General features: G+C 40.3%; 1 protein-coding gene across 1 annotated transcript in view; it reads left to right on the top strand.

Moving 5' to 3' along the window:
* PSMA3 (proteasome 20S subunit alpha 3) overlaps window positions 1–23,458 on the top strand; it is a 29,296-nt gene that overhangs the window by 4,495 nt on the left and 1,343 nt on the right. Inside the window, exons 2-9 of the mRNA XM_048852012.2 lie at window positions 477–559; window positions 2,607–2,730; window positions 4,541–4,642; window positions 4,795–4,868; window positions 5,544–5,616; window positions 11,857–11,922; window positions 19,924–19,970; window positions 23,304–23,371. Coding sequence (XP_048707969.1) covers window positions 477–559; window positions 2,607–2,730; window positions 4,541–4,642; window positions 4,795–4,868; window positions 5,544–5,616; window positions 11,857–11,922; window positions 19,924–19,970; window positions 23,304–23,371 — 637 coding nt within the window. The remainder of the gene's footprint in view (window positions 1–476; window positions 560–2,606; window positions 2,731–4,540; window positions 4,643–4,794; window positions 4,869–5,543; window positions 5,617–11,856; window positions 11,923–19,923; window positions 19,971–23,303; window positions 23,372–23,458) is intronic.

Below are 23,458 nucleotides of genomic sequence, written 5' to 3'. Positions count from 1 at the left end.
GCAGGTTTAAAACAAACACAAGGAAGTATTTTTTCCACACAGTGCACAGTCAACCTGTGAAACTCCTTGCCAGAGGATGTCGTGAAGGCCAAGACTATAACAGGGTTCAAAAAAGAACTGGATAAGTTCATGGAGGATAGGTCCATCAATGGCTATTAGCCAGGATGGGCAGAGATGGTGTCCCTAGTCTCTGTTTGCCGGAAGCTGGGAATGCGTGACAGGATGGATCACTTGATGATTACCTATTCTGTTTATTTCCTCTGGGGCACCTGGCATTGGCCCCTGTCGGAAGACAGGATAGTGGGCTAGATGGACCTTTGGTCTGACCCAGTATGGCCGTTCTTATGTTCTTATACAGATTTTCTCCGGAGACTCACTTTAAGACTTTGCATAGAAAAATAGCTTAGCACTACTGCTATGTGGGCTCTATTTGTAACTTGTTTTATGCTGAGTAGTGTTTTTTTCTTCCTTTACAGTATGACCTGTCAGCTTCCACATTCTCTCCAGATGGCAGAGTATTTCAAGTTGAATATGCTATGAAAGCTGTGGAGAATAGTAGGTAAGAGAAATGTCTTTGTTTTTTACTTCACCTGTTTCTTTAAAAATGACAAGAGAAATGTGATTAGGGCAAGTAGTTAAGATGGTATTGCAAAGAAAATTGTACTCCTGAAATAAGCGATTAGCCAATTTTGTGACTGTATTCCTCTCGGGAAGCTCTTCACATTAAATATAAAGGGAGTGTAGTCATCCTTATTTGTTCTACAGTTTGGAGTAACAAAAATTATAAAGGCATGGCTTGAGAGACTGCAAAGGAAGGTAGTAAATTATTCATGTGTGCTAAGTGTAATAAAATCTCGTACTTTGGGGCAAAAGCTGATTGCGTAGGTCCTTAAGATATGTAAGGTGCTCATCTATTATGGTAATACCAAAAGGGCCATTTTAGAGATGGTGAATTGAGGCACTGAGAAGTCAAGTAACTTGCTCAGGACCACATAGGTTTGTAGTAGCCTCACTAGCTGTTGCCAGTTTCTTAAAGAATTATGGTTTGGCTAAAACTACAGTGTTCGCCTCCCTAAGACTACATATGTTCCTTCAGGCATATACCAGGTGGCAGCTATAAAAACATAAATACTCTATTGTGTTGTAGCACAATCTGGATGTATTGACTAGTAAATACAGATAAAGTGCTTTGAGATATGGATTGGGTCATCCTATATTTGTACAGCAACTGGTCTTGATCCAGGTCTCTGGATACTATTGCAATAGAAATAACATAGTTCAAAATAAATCTGTGTGGTACTCCAGCTAGTATGAATATCTAATATCTTGGGAGTATATCACCCTTTCAGTGACTTCATCAAATGCTTTTAAAGATCTGTTACCATCTATAATACCATCCTAAAAGTAATTGGTATTACTAATTACTAAAAGTAATTGTGGAATGGTCCATAAATCTTACCAATTGGTCCATATCATAGTGAGCATTAGTACAAAATAGTTTTGGATGCATATTTAAGAACTATTTAATTTCACTGAAGTGCATGTTCTAGTGATTTATCTTCTCTTCTTTATTCACTTGGTCAGTGAGACTTTTTGATATGTCTAGATATTTTCATGTTAGGCATTTTAGAGGACATGATTTAGCCCCATGGAGGGAAGAGGGAACTTGTCTGTGTTGTACTTTATGGCAGTGGTTCTCAAACTTATTTGATCGAGCCCCTCCCCCCTTCTCTGTAGTAGTTTACAACTCCTGCTCTCGCCACACAAATACATCTATGGCCACTCAACTCTGAAGGCAGAGTGGAGCGCGGTGGCTGCTGGCCGGGTACCCAGCTCTGAAGGCAACGCTGCCTCCAGCAGCAGTGAAGTAATGGTGGCATGGTCTGCCATTGCCGCCCTTACTTCTCTGCTGGTGGCGGTGCTGCCTTCAGAGCTGGATGCGTGGCCAGCAGCCGCTACTCTCTGGATTCCAGCTCGGAAGGCAGAGCTGCTTGTCATGCCACCCCAGAATTCATTCTGCGCTCCCCAATTTGAGAACCTCTGCCTTATGGAGTAGGTAGGGGCCATGGCCCTCCCAACTTAGTGATGACAAGAGATTCCTGAGATATGTGTGCCACTGCCTGGGCCCTCTCAGGAGTTGTTCCTATTTTTATGATTATGTGCTGATTGGGGGAGGGGAGGATGGAAGTAAAATAACATAACCATGTAAATGCTTCCACTTCAAAACTATAGGAAACGTGCAGGTTTGAAGGGAGAACTGCTCCCCACCCACCATGTCCCTCAAACTATTTAGTTCTAGATGTACAGCGTGTGTGCGAAAACTTCCTTGGGTAGGATGGGAAAGAGGGAAATGCTGTGCTGCTTTCTTATAGAAACACTGGGTAACTTCAGTGGGTCTTACTCTCTTCCTCCCCATCTTCAAAGAAGCAATGAAACCATGGAGCAGATCTACCTCACTTTAAATTAAGCTGTCTTGTACTTCAGTCCTGCACCCACTTAACTTTGATAAAGAAATGGTAAAATAACTTTCCAACCCCACTCCTAGCTGTTTAGTGTATTATTTTTTTAAAAAAAAATCTCATTCTTATATTTGACTTGTCTTTCAGTACAGCAATTGGCATAAGATGTAAAGATGGTGTTGTCTTTGGAGTAGAAAAACTAGTCTTGTCCAAGCTTTATGAAGAAGGTTCCAATAAACGTCTCTTTAATGTTGATCGACATGTTGGAATGGTGAGGTGCTGCAACACTTTTTGCTTTTATCCTATGAATTAGGAAAAGGTCACAGAAAATGGATAGTCCATTGCATAAATACAGCCAATATTAAATAGCTTTTGAAGTACTGTATCCCAATACTTCTAAACTTGTAGTCAGAGAACCGTCAAGGGACATTTAGACAAATCTGATTCTCAATTCTGTGTATGCACTTCTAGTTCTGTTTGTGGGTATGTGTATAAACCTGTTCACATACAAGCAAAATCTTACAGTAAAATGCGAGGCTGATCTATGATATTTACTCATTCTAGAGTTAACTTTCTCTGGTTTCTTTCTCCGTACATTAAAACAGATGCTCCAATTAGAGCAGGAATATGCATAAACTAAATATTAAGAAAGCAGCCTCTTGTTACCCATATCATAAAACACATTTTCTAAGAATAGCAAAACACACGACAACAGTACTAACATATAAGATATTCTCACCTTCTTTTGAAAGGGGCATGGGAAGGAAGGAGCCGGTTGCTATAATCGCTGGTATAAAGAGACCAGATATCAAGGGCTAATGACCTGTCCCCAGTAGTAATGTTAGTAACGTCAGTAGGGCTCTACCAAATTCACGGTCCATTTTGGTCAATTTCACAGTCATAGGAGTTTAAAAATCGTAAATTTCATAAAATCAGATATTTAAATCTGAAATTTCAGTGTTGTAACTGTAGGTGTCCTGACCTAACTCTGAAGGCAGCAGCGTAGAAGTAAGGGTGGCATGGTATGGTATTGCCACCCTTACTTCTGCGCTGCTGCTGGTGGGCACTGCCTTCAGAGCTGGGCACCTGGCCACCAGCCACCACTCTCCGGCCATCCATCTCTGAAGGTGGCACAGAAGTAAGGGCGGCAATATTTCCTTCCCCTCCACCCCCCCTTTATTTATTGGGACCCTCAGTTTGAGAAACACTGGTTTACCAGTGAAATCTTTATAGTATAGGGTAAAAGTACACAAAAGACCAGATTTCATGGTGGAGACCAGATTTCAGTCAGTGATGCATTTTTCACGGCTATGAATTTGGTAGGCCCCTAAACATCAGATGGGAACCATGCTAGTAAAACTGCTTGAAGCTGCACCACTAGTCATGGGGAGTAAGAAGATTGCTCCAGCAACTGTAATGCTGTCAGCAGAACTGTAATGCTGTCACGACTGTTCTTGCAGTTCAAGAAGTCTTAAAATCCAGGGGGAAAAATATGTACTGTTAGGGGTGCTTGTCTATTTTTTCCCTGTTCTCATGCTTTTTGTTTATTTTACATTAACCTTACAGCTTACATAGAAGTTGGATCTTAAGAGTATACCTTTATTTTATGTGATTTACAATAATACATCAATTATGTGTTTATTGAATAATTTTGAAAAGGTTTGATACTTCATTGGTGTTTTTTTCAGCTTGTTGACAGGTGTAAATTCTGGTTTGGTCAGTTTTGAAAGGGCATATGTATGGTGCAGTAAAAACTTGTTTAAGTCACAGTAACAGAATTCGCAAAAAGAAAAGGAGTACTTGTGGCACCTTAGAGACTAACCAATTTATTTGAGCATGAGCTTTCGTGAGCTACAGCTCACTTCATCGGATGCTCACGATAGCTCATGCTCAAATAAATTGGTTAGTCTCTAAGGTGCCACAAGTACTCCTTTTCTTTTTGCGAATACAGACTAACACCGCTGTTACTCTGAAACCTGTCAGTAACAGAATTAGATGTCTAAAGTTTGTCAATTACCTTGCAAGAAATATTGGTTATTTATCTGAGTGTTGACTTTAGCCAGTGATACTCTTCATTTCAGGCAGTAGCAGGACTCCTGGCAGATGCTCGTTCTTTGGCAGACATAGCTAGAGAAGAAGCTTCTAACTTTAGATCCAACTATGGATATAATATTCCATTGAAGGTAAGTAACTGGTGCTTTTAGCACAAATTCATTCTTTAGGTTTCCTTAGATCCCATGACAGGAAGGTAGCCTGTTTTGAATTGTTTTACTTGAGGCATGTTTATTTCATTAAATTAAATGGTCTAAACTCCTCCCTTTTTTTTCCCCCCCAGCATCTTGCCGACAGAGTGGCCATGTATGTACATGCCTACACACTATACAGTGCTGTCAGACCTTTTGGCTGCAGGTATAAGTTTTTTAAATGCTTGTGCTTGATTGTGAGAATCTTTATTCAGTGCACAATAGATAAATCTATCTTGGGTATTTATAAGGTGATTTTTCACCTTGGTGTATCTGTGCCTTCGTGCGTGTGTATCTATCTATCTATATCCTAAAAATAAGTGTAATTATATTAGTAATATTGAGGAGGACTTCAGGTAAAGAGCTCACATGTCTGTGTAAAGATGCATTTGATTACTAGGCAAAATATCTAATTATTCCTAAATTTTAAAACTGAGACACTTCTGCTGGTAACTTCCATGGGAATCAAGAAAACAAAATTGTCATTTGAAAATTTGCTTCTCTGGCCCTTTAGCTAAGTGAGGCATTGTAAATACAGTGATGCCTATCTTAAAAGACAATCCAAGGGACCAGTAAGTCAGTGACTTAAGAAAGATGGTCTTTAGCTATAGGTCGAGCAAAATTATACTGACAACTTTGGGGATGAGGTTACCCAAAAGGATAAGGTGAGTTACTTGTTGGAAGGTAGTATGTAGTGGCGATTTCACTACAAGAGCAATGATGAGACCTTGTCTATTGTGTGCAAAAAAATCAAGGCAGTATAATTAATCTTTGTAATTTAGTGTGATTTTTGTAGCACTGTGCATAACCTGTCTTCTAATATCTCGTTTTCTTTATTCAGTTTCATGTTAGGGTCTTACGATGAGGATGATGGTGCTCAGCTTTACATGATTGATCCATCAGGTGTTTCATACGTGAGTATTTTGAAATAGCCTCAAATATCTTCTGACCTAATAGGGTCATGGAATATAGGATTTTCTCTTTGGATAGTGGTCACTACTGCTGGATGAAAGTTGAACTGGTAGTGTTGTATGGCACTGGTGTGGCTTGTCTGTTTGCAAACTAAGTACTCTTGAGATAGACCTCTTCAAAATCACTGTCAATTGTAATTGACAGCGTTTCTCACACCTGGTATCACTTATTTGTTAAAGATGAGTGTCAAGGACTTCTTTGGAAAAGTAGCTTGTCTGTTAAACCCCTCTGCTAAATGTGTCAGAAACCCAGCACATCACTTTATTTGTTCTGTCTTCTGAAGTCAGGTATTAGTAGATGGGACTCTGACACAAAAAGCGTGTGGCACTGTAGTAAGAGTCCCACTTACTAACAGCTACCTCCAAGTAGACTCCCTTAAGACACTGCTTTAATAATGTCACATCAAGACAGACACATCTCTTGTAAATCATAATGCTTGACAGGGCTATCTCTGAATAGTCAGCTAAAGAAGAAACAGGACAATACAAGACCATAGACGACAGCAGGAAGTGTAGTACTACTGTAACAGTAAAGCTCTGTGCGTTTTATATCCCTAAGGACGTGCTTAGTAAGATCATTTGTAAGGCAAGGAAATCTTTCAAAGTATGGATAGCTGAGGATAGTTTCTAAGCCTTGATCTGAATTTCCTGATTTAGTTTTCAGGTGCAACCTAGATATATATTATACACAAACTATATTAAAAGAACACAAGGTTGCAGAGACTCAGAAATTAAATGTTAGAATTAAAGTTGCATCTGCTTAAAAAGGCTTATGGTTACCTGGGTCCTCCCATTTACCTTTTTTAAATGTTGGCACTCCAGCCATTTTCAGTCTTGTGGAACTCTCCCAGTACACCAGGATTCCTTAAATATCAGTATCAGCGGGTCAGAGCGCATCAACCAGTACTTTAAACCTCCTGGATGCAAGATACTTTTGAACACCCTCCGTAGTCACATTTTTCAGTGGCAAGTGTTTCACTATCAGTGTAAGCTGTGAATACATCATCCGGCTTCTTTCCAAATGCAAAACAGAAACGTACTGACTACATCTGCCTCTTCTGTATCAACAGCTTTTCCATCCCTGTTGAATAACTGACCGATACCAGGGCTAGGCTTTCTTTTGTTCCTAATATTTAAAAAATTACTACTTATTGTTAATTCTATTGGTGGTAGCTTTTTTTCATTTATACCTTTAACTTTTCGTGTCAACTCTCTGTATTTAATAACTGATAATTTTTAGTTTTTCCTGTTGATTTTTCCCTTTCTGTTGATTATGATTTTTTTTTTTACTGCTCCTTTCATCTCTCTTTCTTAATTAGGATTTTTTTAAACCAAAGAATCATTCTTTATTGACACTGGAATTGTGGGGTTTGTGGTGCATCTAGTAACGTTTTCTTAAACAACTCCTAAATATAATTCACATTTGTATTGTTTAGATTTTTCCTCTCACTCCCTCATGACCATAATTGTGTTAAAATTTGAGAAACTGTCCCTATTAGAGTCATAGAAAAGCATGTGTGTATCTTGTGGTATATACATACACCTCTACCCCGATGTAACGTGGTCCTCAGGAACCAAAAAATCTTACCGCCTTATAGGTGAGACCGCAATATGTCGGGGTAGGGAGAGGAACTGCTCCTCGCCCCAGCTCACCTCCGCTCTGCCTCCGCCTCCTCACCCGAGCATGCTGCCACCGCTCTGCTTCTCCCGCCCTCCCTTCCAGGCTTGCCGCGCCAGTCAGCTGTTTGGTGCGGGAAGCCTGGAATGAAGGAAGGGCGGGAGGGCGAGAAGCGGAGCGATGGCGGCGCGCTCAGGGGAGGAGGTGGAGCAGAGGTGAGCTGGGGCGGGGAGTGGTTCCTCTGCACCCTCCCTCTCCCCCCCCAGTTACTTGCTGCGGCCCTCCCCGCACCTCAGCTCACCTCCCCTCTGCCTCCGCCTCCTTCCCTCAGCCGCTCTGCTTCTCCTCTCTTCTCCCAAGGCTTGCCCGAATCAGCTGTTTGGTCAGCAAGCCTGGGAGGGGAGGGAGGGGGGAGAAGGAGAGCGGTGGCACACTCGTGGGAGGAGGTGGAGGTGAGCTGGGGCATCAAGGGGGCGGGTGGGGGGGGCGGGCGGGCGCAGAGGAACCGCTTGCGGTAAAATAAATTTGGATATAACGAGGTAAAGCAGCCCTGCTTCCCGGAGCACTGCTTTACCATGTTATATCCGAATTCATGTTATATCGGACCGCATTATATCAGGGTAGAGGTGTACTAGGTCAGTGTTATATTACTTCACCATTGAATGATTATAGTTAAAATTGAAACTTTGCAGCACAACAGTTTCACTTTGGAAATTTCAGCTATTGGTTTATTTTCATAGTCTTGTTTGAATATATTTAAATACTTACGTTGGGCATGAATATTCACATAGAATCTGACACTTAGGATAAAATACAAATGAGCACCTCTTTGAGTAAACATATTTTACTATAGCAAATATCTAATAGATATATACTAACCATAACAAGCACAGGTATTGGTTAGCTATTCCTAGCTAGTTTTAGACAAATCACATCAATGTCTACAGTAGCTTTTTATGGAAAAGCTTCTCCTTCCATGCACAGGACCAGCCACACAGGGGGAACTTCAGAGCCTCTGTAAAGAGGGTTTTAAATTACTAGGAAACTATGGTAGGTAAAATGGAAATTAGGAGGCTACAAATTTGAAGAATAGCCAAAGATCTGAAAAAACAAGTAACACGTTCTGTTAGTATCAGAAGCAAGAAATATTGAGAATCTATGGGTCTACTGCATGGCTAGGGTGTAAAAGATACAATTAAGGAGGATCAGGACACTGCAGAAAAACCTAATGGTTTCTTTACATCGGTCTTTAGTGCAGAGGATATTGTGGAGATACATTTATTCCCTGATAAGAGTAGGTATCAAGAAAAGTTGCTGGAGATAACTGATAAATTAAAGAGTAGCAAGTTGCCAGTGCTAGATGGCATCCATCCAAGAATTCTGAAGGACTTTAATAATTAGGTGGCTGATCTGTTAATAAGAATATGCCATGTCTCAATATACTGGAGGGTAGGAAATGCTGTACCTATTTTTAAAATAGTTGCTGGGATGATCTTGGAATTGAAGACTTGTAAACCTTTCTTTAAGCTGATTCAAAGCTGGTAAAACAAATACTACTGTACACAACCTGTGGAATTGAGGGCCACAGGATATCATTAAATCCAAGGGTTTAGGATTTAAACATTATTAGATATCTGTGTACTGAGAGTGTTCATGCTTTTATAAAGATAAAAACTTTTTTTTTTTTTTTTAGGAAAGATGTAAACCCTATATGCTTCAGGTCATAGTTAACATGAATGAGGTTAGCAAGAAACTACCTTTGTGGACAGATTATTTCATTATCGTCCACTATAGGGCTTCTTCCTCTGAAGCTTCTGGTACTAACCACTGTCAAAAGACAGACTGGACTAGACAGACCCACAGGCATTTCAACCTTGTGTTTCAGTAGTCTGTGTATTACATTGACTTCTGTGCTGTGAGGTGTAAGAAGGTGAGTCACTGATATAGATCTCCTTCCTTCATCAAATGGTATACGTGGTTAAACTCCACTGTATTTACCACTGTGCTTGCAGTGCAAAAATTAGGAGATTAATGCTTCCTTTGTGACTAAACAAATGTTTGGTGACCACCTCTCCCACCTAAGCATGAAGAATACAGAAAACATATTCTGCAAAGACACTCCAGGGCACGTGAAACTTTTAAAGCTGCAGTTTTGGGAGTCCAACAAAAATCAGTAAGAACAGTTAGGCTTTAACACGTAAGATGCTTCAAGGCAGACAACAGACCAGTGGGAGTTCGGCAAAGGAGAAGGATGGGAAGGGACAGATGGCATGAGGGGAGATGTTGGGGAAAAATAGTGACAAGGCGGAGTGTAGAGTGGTATGTCAATTCCCAGAGATGGATATATGTTGTCCAGCCAAATGGACTTTTTGGGGACGGAAGTGATGAAACAATTCAAAGGGCATGTTTAGTTTTGTATGCGGTGTTGTGGCCAGGCTGACCCCAGGGTATCAGCGAGAGAAGGGGGATGATGTAGCATCTTTTGTTGGACCAACCTCTGTTGGCAAGAAAGAGAGAGGCCAGCTTTCAAGCTGGCATGGAGCTCCACCTCAGGCCTGGGAGAGGCACTTGGCGTCACAGCTAAAGACCAGGTGGAACAGATTGTTCAGCCTGAGTAGTGAACACATTTCAAGGGACCACTGGAGATGAAGTGGCCTGTTAACACCCCTCTAGTCATGGGGGGGGGGGAGGGAAAAGGGAGGGGGGAGGGCAGCTGGGGGGGTTTACTCGTTGGTTATATAAATTATTGTAATAAACCCTAAGTCTAGTGTGTCTGTTCAGTCCATTATTTTTAGTAATATAGCTAAATTATGAATTTAAGCTCTCAGGCTCATGTTTTGAAAGTGTGTAGGTTTCCTTTGAAGATGAGGACTGATAGGTCAGATATAGAGTGATTGCTTTGTGAAAAGAAAAGGGGGACTTGTGGCACCTTAGAGACTAACCAATTTATTTGAGCATAAGCTTTCGTGAGCTACAGCTCATGATGTATCTGATGAAGTGAGCTGTAGCTCACGAAAGCTTATGCTCAAATAAATTAGTTAGTCTGTAAGGTGTCACAAGTGCTCCTTTTCTTTTTGCAGATACAGACTAACATGGCTGCTACTCTGAAATTTTGTGAAAAGTGTTCACACATGGGTGACCGGTATTTGTCTTTTGTCATTTTCCTACATTCATTCAAAAGTGTAGTGATTGTCTGGTTTCACTCACATAGTTGCTATCAGGGCATTTAGTGCGCTGGATGAAGTACACCAGGTTGCGATAGGCATGTGTAGGACCCATCAATCTTGAAATTGTGAGATGTGTTGTGGAGAGCATTGATCATTCTAGCAGTGGAGGGGTGCACTCCACTAAAGAAATAGATCACATCATGGAATGGACCATCCAAATACCACGAGAGAACCGGCTCCAACATTGAATTTAAACCTCCTCCAACTGCACACCCCTAGGTGTCACCTGCCACCACACACTGGAACCCATACTACAGGGTACCATCAAATAGCTACAACCCATACTTGATGGGGACCCCATCCTGAAGGAAATCTTTCCTGAATCCCCTCTTCTGGCCTTCAAATAACCCCCTGAGCTCTTCAAGCTCATCAGAAGTAAACTCCACACAGACCAGGACACGCTAACTCAAAGCGGCCCCAGACTCTGCCGGAAGCACAGATGCGAAACCTGCAGACATATCTCCACTGGTACGATGATCAACACTCCCCACAACACACCTTTCTAGATCCATGGGTCCTACACATGCCTATTGCTACATGTGGTGTACCTCATCCAGCGCACTAAATGCCCCATAGCAACTATGTGGCTGAAACCAGACAATCACTGTGCTCTCAAATGAACGTAGGAAAATGATCAAAGACAAAAACACAATATCGCTTATGGGTGAACACTTTTCACAAAGTGATCCTTTGAGGATGAGACCTGATATAGAATGAAACTTGCACAATACTTTCAAAAGACAAGTCTGGAAGCTTAAATTCATAACTTTGCTAGACACTAAAAATCATGGACTGAATAGAGACACTGGATTTATGGCTTATTACAACTATCTGCAATCCCCTAACAATTCCCTCTTCCCCCCGCACACACCCCATTTACACCCCAGATGTTTCCCCTACCCCCTTTCCTTCCTCCTTATGACCGCAGGGGTTACCTTGAAATATGTGTTAACTTCTTATGCTAAGCCATCTGTTCAAACCTTGTATTTAGCAGTGACACTTTGAGTTCATTTCCAGTCCTAAAGAAGAGCTCTGTGTAAACCTCGAAAGCTTGCCTCTCACCAACAGAAGTTGGTCCAGTAAAAGATATTACTACGCCCACTTTGTTAAGTTTTTGGGAGTTTTCACTTATTCTGTTAAAACACCAGTATAAATAAGATTCCGAGGAGTTTACTGAGAAAGATGTTTTGTTGTTACTGTAGTATTACCTACAGGTATACTCAGAGTTCTACATTGTAAACTACTAGTTCTTACAACTAAAGAATATTAAAGAAACCCTCCCTGTAAGAAAGATTATAACCAAACTTTAACTAATCTCTTCTTTTGTTGCTTTTGTAGGGTTATTGGGGGTGTGCCATTGGTAAAGCCAGACAGGCTGCAAAGACAGAGATTGAAAAACTTCAGGTAGGATGGTATTAATAATATAATATACAGTATATCCAATTATTTTGTACTAATCCATTTCAAGACAGATATTCCTAGCTACCACTGTTGTGCTATAACTTTTAGGTTTTTGAAGGTAAGGTTTAGTGGGCATCAGTGCACTCTGGCACAAGGGAGGCTAGCAAGTAGATGAAGCTACTTGCTCTGTACAGGAACATTTCCCTATAGCCCACTGTGACTGGAATATCCCCTAAAGAACAATGAATGGGCTGCAGCCCCATCTCTGTCCTATCCTGAATGACCAGAGGAATACTATGAATTGTACTAAAATATACTGTCATGGAGAAGTAAGATCAGAGATGTTTGTTCTCATCAGGTGAAGCACCAGTCAGTCATCTTGCTCCCTTTCAATATACTTGTTGAGTATCATGTTGATATCATTTTTTCTAAGAATTTCTTAAAGCAGTATATAGATATACTGTCAATAAAGCTTTTCATGCTATATATATATATATAATGTAGCATAAAAAGCTTGGATGGCTATATTAATGATGATTGGCAAAAAAACTTGTTTTGCAGCACCCGTACCAGCTAAACTTGTATACCAACTTACACTGTCAAATGCAGTATATACAGAACACAAACCACTTTTAGAACTGTTTTTGTTAAAACTTTCCCCTCCACCTATGAAGTTTGGCTCACATAAATACAACTGTCTGGCCTCCAAATGAGAGGTTTAAAAACCTCTAAATATTGCCTGAAATAAACGTAATTACTGTGAAGTCAGATTTTGAGATCCTCCAAGGCTATTGTAAGGCTCCATTGGAAAACTGGGAATCTCTTCTTCCCAGTGGTAGAAAGCTCCCGTTTCTACATTTGAAGTCACAGATGATGAATTTGAAACTTTTACTAATCCAGTATTGGAACATTGCCCATCTTTCCCCACAAGCCTGCATAATTTGGGGAGGGAGCAGTAAAAGGACACCTCTTAGAAAATAGATATCTATTTTACAAGGAGAAGGGGAGAAGAATAACTTTGAAGTTGCTCAGAGGTTTGGAAAGTCCCAGGAGAAATGGTTTAGTAGACAGAGCATAGGTGAGGTAATCAAAAGCATGTGGAGTAAACTGCATTTATTAAATGGTTATTGAGCCACATATAAGGGAGTGTGTTATAACTACTTAAATTGTTTCAGGTTTGTAAAGAAACTTGAAAAGCAATATGTTAATTTATTACTATTAACAGGAGAGTTTGGGACTTTCTCTCCCAAAGAGCTCAGTTAACCTGCAAATATCAGTCATCACACCTTTGTTCTGTAGTGCTTCTGAAGTCAGTTAATTGTGTAAAATACAAATTATTCATCTAATAACTTGGATATATTAGACAACCTTTGATTTAAGAGTGCAAAAAATGGATTGCTTAGCTTGTGCTAGAGATTATGTAGGGCTTTCTGTGCTTTGGTGGAAAACTGGTAACAGTGGTTTCTAACAAATGGAGAAGAATGAAATTGCAGTTATGGACTACTTCATTCACTGGTCGTGTTGCTCCTTAGTGTGAAATGGACTAATAACAAAGTCTTCATGAAAATATTTATTTAAACTGAAAGCCCAGACACCTTAGCATGATAGTGTTCCTATGTGTGAATTACATCAGAACACTATGAAGAAATACAGTTAAACTCGTTCAGTTTTGGTGTAAAAAATTAGATTGAGGCATTTGAAAATACTTGTGGCTTACAGCAGTCAGCCATGCCTTGATCCAGAAACACTCTCTTACTAGCTTATCTGGGGCACATCCAGGTGGTAGGAGACAATTTAGCAAAAAGCTCTTGTACAGCTTTTTGTTGAATTCCTGAAACCTATCAATTTCTTAAACACTTATGAGACTGGAGGAGCTATATCAGTTCAACATGTTCTCTGCCATAATACTGCAGTTGAATCTTCCTATAATACCATATAAGTATTTTGTTTTTGGAAGAAAACCCCTTGTAAGATAGGATTGTTGAAAGTTCTTATAAGTCAACAAACTATAAATGCAACTAACTCTTACGTGAACAGTGGAACATCATATGCAAAAATACAACCTGTTGCCCATAAACTGTGCTGATATGGGGAAACCAACCTGCCTTTTCCCGTCCTCTTAGCTCTGCTCTGATTAAACAGTGTATTAGTTTCCTGTTAATACAGCGTTAGATCAACCATGTAACTGTATAAATTGTTATAATCTTATTAAAAATGGTATCCCAGTATTTTATGAAAGGGTTCCAAATTGTGGGAGTTACAGTAATGCAAAATACAGATGGATTGCTTATTATCTTGAGACTTAAGTGGTTTCATATCAAAACATTTAAATTTATCTGATGTGCATTTAGACAGTTATGTAAAACTAATACTTGTTTTGGTTGACTGCGCTGAAGTTTATTTAAACATGCCTCATGCTAATAACTTCTGCAGTACTGTTTTAGGATCTTAAATTTAATTTGATTTCTCTCCAGCTCTCTTGTCTAACTTACATTTTATTTACTATAAAACACTGTATACACAAACACATAGTGCATCTGAGAACATGAACCTACTGAAACTAGTAAGCTCTTTAAAAGAGCAGGAAAAAACTGATTTACCACAAACCAAGCTCACTTCATCTCCCTCCTGCATCTTTTTTTTTGGCAGTCTGAAAATGTACCTACCAGTTCTTAAAATTTAGAGATCTATGGGAATTTAATTTGGTCCTGGTTTATGCTACATTTTTTTGAACCACCATTAAAATGTAGCCTATTTTCCATATCTTGTATCTTAACAAATTGCTTAATTTGCTTAATTTTTATAATTACATTTCATTTAATCTACTGTATGCGTCAGGCTGGATTTGATCAGAGATCTGTCTTAAAAGTTCAGTCTTATGTTCATACGCTGTGTTGAAAATATAGAGGCTAAAAGACAATGCTGACTGTATCCTTGGCATCTGAGAAACAATGCTGTGTCAATTTCAGAATATACCTTGCTGCATTTGAGTGACATAGCTTACTCCTGAGGGTGTTTGTTAATAATGCTTTCTTTGTATGTAGTGCTAGGATTGTAGCCTGCTAATGTCTTCCTTATATTTCCAAATATTGTCTGATCTTATCAGTGGGGCATAATAATTCAGAACAAACAAAATAATCTCCAGCGCACATTGACATGGCTGTCATTGTCTGTAGAGAACTTCCAGCTGTTCGGTGGCGCTATCACAGTAATGCAAAGCAGTGTTCCTTCTAATTTTTTCCATCCATGTGCAGAATAAATTTTATGTGCAGCACCAATATAGAGGTAATATGCGGAGTTGCGCCATCACCTCCATACTTTCACGGCTGCCCTTAGCCCACCAAGAGCTCCCAACATCCTACTGCTAGTACCTGGCTGGGTCTTAGTGAAGGTCTGTCTTCAGGTGACATTTGCAGTACCTATCTGTTCACTCCTACAGCCTCCTTCCACAAGGATCAGTACATGCTTCACAAACTATCCTCATATAAATGCTTCACTGAAATACAGCCACCTCTGGGGAGGAAGATCAACAGCACAGAGAGCACTGTGCAGCAGTTTGGAAAGACAAGGGGAATTTTGGATAGGAAAAATCTTTTCCTCTTATGCAAAATGCTTGAGATATTTAATGTTCAGACAGGTCTCCATCTGTAAAGGTCTCATCTGAATGTAAAATATAATACTGCAATTTAGAAATCAAAGTAAAAGTTTGTTTTTAAATCAGGACAGTAAGGCTCAAATTCCCCTTACTTCCATCCTCTTGTATTAACAGTACAAAACAATTGAGAAGTCCTATAAACTATTCAATCTTCATGGTTTTTATTTTTACACTGGATCAGCTTGGACAACTAAAGTAGCATGGTGAAGTTCACCTTCAGCTTCTCATGGACACGTACAATGTTCCAGTGTCTCGGTTATTACAGTGAAACACACACAGCTTTGTAAATGTACACAGCACTTTACAAACGCATGGGCTCAGTCAAACTGCCACTTGACATGAAGTTCTCCCACTTCTTTCCATAAGGCCACTCACATCAGTAACAGTTACATGAGTAATACTTTGCAGGACCAGGCCCCTAGATAAACCATGTGTCCTCTGGCCCACAAAAAGCTTTGCAAACACTGAGGGGAGGTTTAAATCCACAACAGGGAATTGTTGTCACTGGAAATCAGACAAAAACATTTCCATCAAGTCCTAGTTTTGGTAATGTCCTTTTAAAACTCAAATGAAAAAGCCAGCAATATTTAGTGCTTTTCCTTTATAAATATCAGTGTTTTACAGAGGAAGGTCAATATCATTATTCCCATTTGGAAAATGGGGAAAGTGAGGCACGGTGTGTGTGTGTGTGGGGTGTTACAGAATGAACATCCCCAACCTGTGGCCAGAGCAGATACATACTCTCTTTGCAGTTGCTGTACCAGACCTGTGACTCCTGCACACTGGTCTAATAACATTCCTTGTCACACCCACTGTAACCATGGCCTTTTTCCATTCCTTGGCCCTTTTCTGTAGTGGCCTATGCATAGCTAGTGGGGAACCCAGTTCAGTCACATGTAGAAGGTACAGTGTTCTCTGTGCACCCACTGAACAGTTACCCAGTCACATGTGAGTGTAACCACAACAGTTCTGCTGCACTGGGGGACTTTCTGTGGCCACCTATGTTCCTGGATGAATTTCAGCAAAAGTGTGCAAAGCTGACATTCACCCTAATGAGGGTTGAACGCGGCAACAATCAGACCCCCTAGTTTTCGTAAGAGGAGCTCAACCAAAATATGCTTATTAGAATTTGTCTTAGCTTTATTTGTCTTACCTAGAGACTATTCCTTTGCAATCTATAAATGGGAAAGGCTCACTCCTTTAGGCTCATAGTTAAAGCTTTCATGGAATGCTTAACACATGCTCTTATTTCTGAATTCAAAGCACAGTTCAAGTTGAGGGATAATGTTATATTGATCCAGTGACTAACCTCAATGCAAGAAAATTTCTGCCAGCTGATCCAAGTAATTGGTCTCTTATGCAACTGTAAGCCAGGAACAGTGAAATACTATTTTTGCCATTTTTTAAAAGCATCAGAAAAAACAATGTAGATCGTGTAATGGTGAAAAAAATTAAATGATAGGTAATAGCCAAGAATGAGGTTTATAAGACCTTTACAAACCGGTGTGGAGCTTGCTAGAAGCATTGGTCTGGCAGACTACTGACAGTTTTATTGAGGCATTATCTCCTACCTAATCAGATGGTGAGAAAACACATTCTGCTAATCAAGATACTGTGCCCTCCCCTGCCACTGTTGCAGTCCAGCTGGCCCAGGGAGAGAGAGGCGTGTTGGCATTTCCCCTGCCAGTGCTGCAGTCCAGCTGGCTGGGGGAGAGAGAGGCGTGTCTCCTGTCCCCACCGCAGCCCTGGCTGGAGCTGGGGCCGGGGGAGAGAGAGGCATGTCTCCCATCCCCACCACAGCCCTGCATGCCCCAAGTTCCCCCAAACCTCCATCACTGCTCCCCACCTCACCCTCCCCCCCCCAGCCTACACATTCTCCATGCTCACCTGTGTGTGCACTGCATGGCTGGTGCATGGCACTTGATGGCCTCCTGTGCAGCCGCACAGGTGCACACCTTAGAGGGAACACAGATCCAAAGCGTGTGGCAGTTTCAAGCTGTAATGCTTCCTGGTAGATGTTCCGCACTCAGGATTCTAGGGGCAGGTCTACGCTACGGGACTCAGTTGACCTAAATTACGTAACTCCAGCTACGTGAATAACGTAGCTGGAGTCGACGTAGCTTAGGTCAACCTTTTGCAGTGTTTACATCATGCTGGGTCGACAGAAGAAACTCTCCCTTTGACTAACTTTATGCTTCCCATTCCAATAGAGTACTGAAGTTGATGGGAGAGCGACCGGCGGTCGATTTAGCGGGTCTTCACTAGATCTGCTAAATCGACCACAGTAGATTGATCACCGTGCATAGATCCTCCCTCCCCCCCCTCCCCCCGGTAAGTGGAGACAAGCCCCAGGTTTCCAGAGACTTTGACCTATTTGTCAGGTGCATGTTGGAAACTTGTTCAAAAGTTAATCTGTACCAAACATATAAAATTAGAAGTAGCAAACTGCAAGGTGATTTGAAGTGATGGACAATATGGCCTGCTGGAGATTACATATAAAAATCTACACCCAGAAAAGAGGGGAGAGGTAAGGAAGTAGCTACACCTATCCTATTAAAGCAAGTCTCTTCCTTCTTAGTACTGTCAGATTTTAGACAGCCAAGATTTATAGGGGAACAGTTAAGCATACTGCAATGAAGATACAGAAGCTGGGAGGGGATGTGGTTTTAGTGAAATATTTTTCATTTTAAGTGGTTCACATTATGAAGAACTACTGTATTAATCACATCTAGTGGTAGCTGTAAACACTTAATACCTCAGAGTGTGACCCTGTATTCACCCAGGAAAATTTTTTAGTATCTCTCAAATTCAGCTTCTTCTGAGACAATTCATGTGCTATCTAATGTTTAAATTTCCCACATATTACTTTGGATATGAACTCTGAATGATACAAGTAACGCTTTGAATGATAAATTCAGTGTCAAGCTTTTGATATTGTCTGCAGGATTAACAAATCTGAGATGAAAAAGGAGGCCAGGGGATAATGTCTAGCCAAAGCATGTGGCCTGCAAACCTTTGTAACATCACAAGACTAATAGATCTCACTCTTTCACAAGTAACTTGTGTGCATAAGTGCAAAAATTAGTTCTGTGGTGCATGCAAGTTATACAAAGATACTGGTGTGTGATATCTTAGGGCTTGTGTCAACACAAACAGTTAGTTCATGGCAAGCTGGGGTGTAAATCTACCCCATCTGAGCCTGCTGAGCAAGAGATGTCTGTCTGGACCTGCTGCTGCCCATTAAAAGTTCCCTAGTGTGCTCTGATTTACCCTGCTTTGAAATGAGAATAGATTAATGTGTACGAGGGAACTTTTATAACAGCAGCACGTGAACATTTAGCACAAGTCATGCTGGAGCACAGTAGACTTGTATCCCATCTTGTTGTCTAAGTGTTTGTCCAGATATGATCCTGTCTCTGTTAAGAATCAGTTATTGGGGAAAGGGAACAAGGATCTTCTAGTTTTGTGACTGCATTAAATCAGCATGACAGGATGTGTTGCTTTTCCATTATCCTAAAAGGAGGAGGTTGTTGAGATCTGATGTGTATGAATGTTTTTACATGAGCTTGTACCATGTCATGGACTCTGGAATTTAATTTTGTAAACGTTACCATTACATAAATTTGTTAGTCTCTAAGGTGCCACAAGTACTCCTGTTCTTTTTGCGGATACAAACTAACAGCTGCTACTCTGAAACCTGTCATTATCAAGTGTGAAACTTTATTTTGGTCAGCTGTCAGTGGACTGCCTCAGGACTCGCTGTAACTAGATGTGTTTGAGGGAAAAATTGCAAAATGAAAAACTAATCCTCTGTTCAGCCTCACAAGGTCTGTCTTATCAAAATTAGAATAGCATTTACCAGTAGGACACTACATGTAAACAGGAATGCCCTAGAGACTCTTGAAGTATGATTGTTAGAACAGGTGCTAAGATAGAGATGCATCTGTTGGTATGATAGTCTCATGAGTTACAGTCTGTCAAAAGGCATAAAGGTATGTATGCTGAGATTTATAAAAAGCTGTTCAGTTGAAAGGGACACAAACTGAAGATCTGTGTCTCTGAGCTGTCTGTAACTGAATGAATATGGGAAAGAATAACTTTTGGGACTCATACAAAAGTAACAGTTTGAATAAAAAGTGAAAATAAAGAATTAGATAATTTAATTTGGTTCTATTCTTGACTGAGACTGTGGCAGGATTGTGCAGGAGATACTCTTGTTTTGTTCCTGCATAGGTAATATACTTTGGTAGATCAGCCACCGATATCCTGGCTTTCCCCTAGTGGATAAGTGTTTTCCAAAAATACAAAATGTTAAATCCTCAACTAAATTGTACATTCCTTACCCACAGATGAAAGAAATGACTTGCCGTGATGTTGTTAAAGAAGTTGCAAAAATGTAAGTTTCCTTTCTTCTGGCCTTTCATCCTCAGTGCTTTTTTTTCCCTCTTATCCCTCCTTGTGAAAAATAAAACTTCAATAGATCAGCAAACTGGCCCTAATATGGAATGGAGTCATTTAAAAAAAAAAATTGGAAGCTTAAAGTACTACTCCTGTTCCTAGGGCTGTCCCTGTACTAACTTTGGTACCTTTAGAATCTTTTCCTTATTTTAAATGTGTGGTTTTCCCTCCCTCCTTGCTGTGTGAAAGATCTATCCAGCATGACTATACAGAGGAAACAGTGAAACGAGTCAACTTTGAGCTTTTTGCAACACTAAGGAAACCAAGTGAAAACATGTATCTTTATCCTTTCCATTAGTCACTTTAGGTGTTGCTTGGAACAATGGGTTAAGTGTAGATAAATGTTTTGGCTTTGTTTCTACTCTTTTAAAATGTAAATACTTTGAGAGAAAGGGAAGCTGGTCATAGTTCATAATACAGAGGTATATGGAAATAGACCTATGCAAACTTAATTGTGGTTTCAGGTGCTTCCTGGCTTGGCAGTATCTGGGAATGAAGCAAAGGAACACTGTTCCTGGAGAGGGCCTCATTAACACCCCTCTCTTCTCCTTGCTAGCTGATTAAGGTGCATCACTGCTTGGTTAGGAGAGCAAGTGCAGTGCAATTTATCCAGAAGATGACATGTAGCCTTCTACTATGTGCATGGAGAAATGATAGGACTTAGCTGACTCCTGGAGAAAACTAACAATCCAATCTGATGGCACAGTAGCTTAATAGCTTTAGAAACCTTAAACTTGCAAACAGGTGTTATAAATACCATGTTAGGTAATTAAGACTAAAGTAGTATTTTATATACTGTGTACCTTAGACAGTGCTGGATAGTCACACTTCCTTCCTAGTCTGATCTGCTGGCCACATACCTCTTGTTGTTGAACTTGAGCACATTTCCCTGCTGCTATAAACCACAGAAACACAGGCAGGAGAGAAAATAGAACTGGGGTACAGAATTGAAGAAAGAGGAGTGTTTGAGTCCAGTGTTGGGGGTAGCAGCAGGCTGTGTGTTGGGGGTAGCAGCAGGCTGTGTGTGTTCTAGAATCTTTCCTACATGTTAACCTGCCTTATGGCGGTCTTCCCCTCAATCCAGGACCTTTCCAACTCTATCAAACAATATGTGCAATCTGGCATGAGTTGTCTGCGACTCCACTTTCTTCCCCTTTGGCCCTAACTTTTCCTCTGCCTCTAAATATGCTAGTTTACTCTCGTTACACTACTCTTTCTACCTAAGGGTCAGTGAGAGACTTCTTCCAAAACGGCCCTTCAGGGATCCCCAACTGTCTTCTTGCCGAGCTTACTGTAGCTGTCCACATTGCTCACTCTTATGTCTTCTTCCTTTGTATTTTCATGTTTGTTCATATCAGTATCTCTTTGACCCTTTCTTTCCTAGACATTTTTCCTCAGTGATCAAGGCTTTAGTTTCCATTTCTGGCACTGAGTTGGTCTAATCAGCTGGGTATTTATAAAGCGATGCCTGTCCTCTGATACTTTTTGTATTAATTAAATGGTAGACGGCAAACACTTCAGAGCAGGGGTTAGTACTACTCCCCTTCAAACTTTAGCCACTGCAGGAATTACACTGAGTTTCTTGAACATCTAGTGTACTTGCCTGTGAAACTTTACTTGTAAAGTTTAGTTGCAAATGAAATTCCAGTATTTTTGTAGCAATATCTTAGAAGGCTATTAAGAAATATACTAGGATGAATCCTTTTTATACGGGGGGCATATGCATGTTCCATACAGCGGATGTCTCAGGTTGCTGTGAGATGTGCTGAACCAGAGAACTTAAGTAAGATCTCTGACCTTGATACCTGTTTGAAGCCCTGTGAGAAGGGGGAATCAAACTCTCTCAAGCTGCATGATCTGGGGGCAAACTTTCAGTTTTTGTTCTAAAGAACTAGAATGGGAAAGTGAACTGCATGGCACTGGAGGCTTGAAATGTTGCAACTCTATGCAGCTGTAATGCACTTTACACTTTTCTTTTTACATTTTCATTTCATCAGCAGTCCTTTAACCAGTTTGGGGCACTAGCAGTATGTTAAGTGCTTGCCTCCAACAGCTAGTCTCAAAAATAACAGGTGGATGAGACAAAGGGGGGTGAGGGCATGTGAGTGGAGGTAACAAAAATAGTGTGAGCAATTCACAGGATCAGTGCCTACAATTCCATGTGATTAATAGCAGGCTTTGAGGCATTCAGAGCTCTGATCGTGGTTGGCAAGTAAGTCCAGAGCATAGGTCCAATGCAGTTAGTGAATTTGTGGGTTCTAGCTCCTCTTCTAGAGGACAAGGGATATAATGTCACCATTAGAACTACCCGGTTTCAGCTTTGCATTTAAGCATCCTAAATTCAAACGTTGAAGAATGCAAGCTTCTGTAACAACTGGAACTGAATGTTTTGTTAACTTGTGCAACTGCTTTGAGGGGGCTGTTGAAGAACATTAACTTCTTTAGCATTTTCTTAGTGTTCCTCATGTGAATAAATAGATTAAGTGCTTGCAGGACACGGAAATAAGATTCAGTCTACGGTCTGGTCATTATTGCCAGCTTGCCTTTTATTTTATAGACTGATGGCTAGTTTCAGAACTATGTACAACACAGGCATAAGTTACCATGATTGCATGCAGAATTAGAATTGTAACACATGGCCAGTCCCGTATGTAACTAGGGGCTTGTACACAAGTTACTAACTACAGATGTGCAAGGTGTGTGCATGCACATGTGTACTATTAGACAACATTTGTAAGTTTGAGCTGCATTTACTGAGTCTTCATTAATTTTTGTATGTGACTTGCAGGAGAAATATAGTTTTAGGAAAACTACTTGCTGGCTTCAGTTTCATGAATAGTTGAGGCATTATACCCATGGGGTCACTTAAGTGCTATGCTGTCTGCATCTTTGATCAGGATACTTGTTCTGTGCTTATTTCTGGTTATAAGAGACAGCTTGAGTTAAGACCAAATGGCTGGGTGGTATCTTGGCTGAAAGTTTTACTGTTAGTAAACACTACTGTAAGTGATTGAGGGAATGTTACTTTCAGCATTTACTACTTACATTAATGTAAAACTACTACATACAATACTGGTGTGTGTCCTCTTTACCTTGTTTCTCTGGTATGGTAAAGAACAGGAAAACTGATACTACAAACTAGCAGGAGAAGAAGGGAGGGGCAAGTAGAATTTTGTAACATAATTGTTTTTTTACATATTAATCCTTGGCTTTGGGAAGGGAAGATGTCAGTGCCTAACTCTTCATAAACAGTTTTTCTCACTCTTTCTAGAATCTACATAGTTCATGATGAAGTGAAGGATAAAGCTTTTGAACTTGAACTCAGCTGGGTTGGAGAAAGTAATGTATTTCATTTTTCCTTGTTTTAGCTACACCATATTTGATTATAGAAACGAACAAGTTAAATAAAACTGATGTCAGTTCTGT

Source organism: Caretta caretta, chromosome 6 (assembly GCF_965140235.1).
Source record: "Caretta caretta isolate rCarCar2 chromosome 6, rCarCar1.hap1, whole genome shotgun sequence".
Taxonomy (NCBI): Eukaryota; Metazoa; Chordata; order Testudines; family Cheloniidae; genus Caretta; species Caretta caretta.
This window is presented reverse-complemented; position numbering and strand designations above follow the sequence as displayed.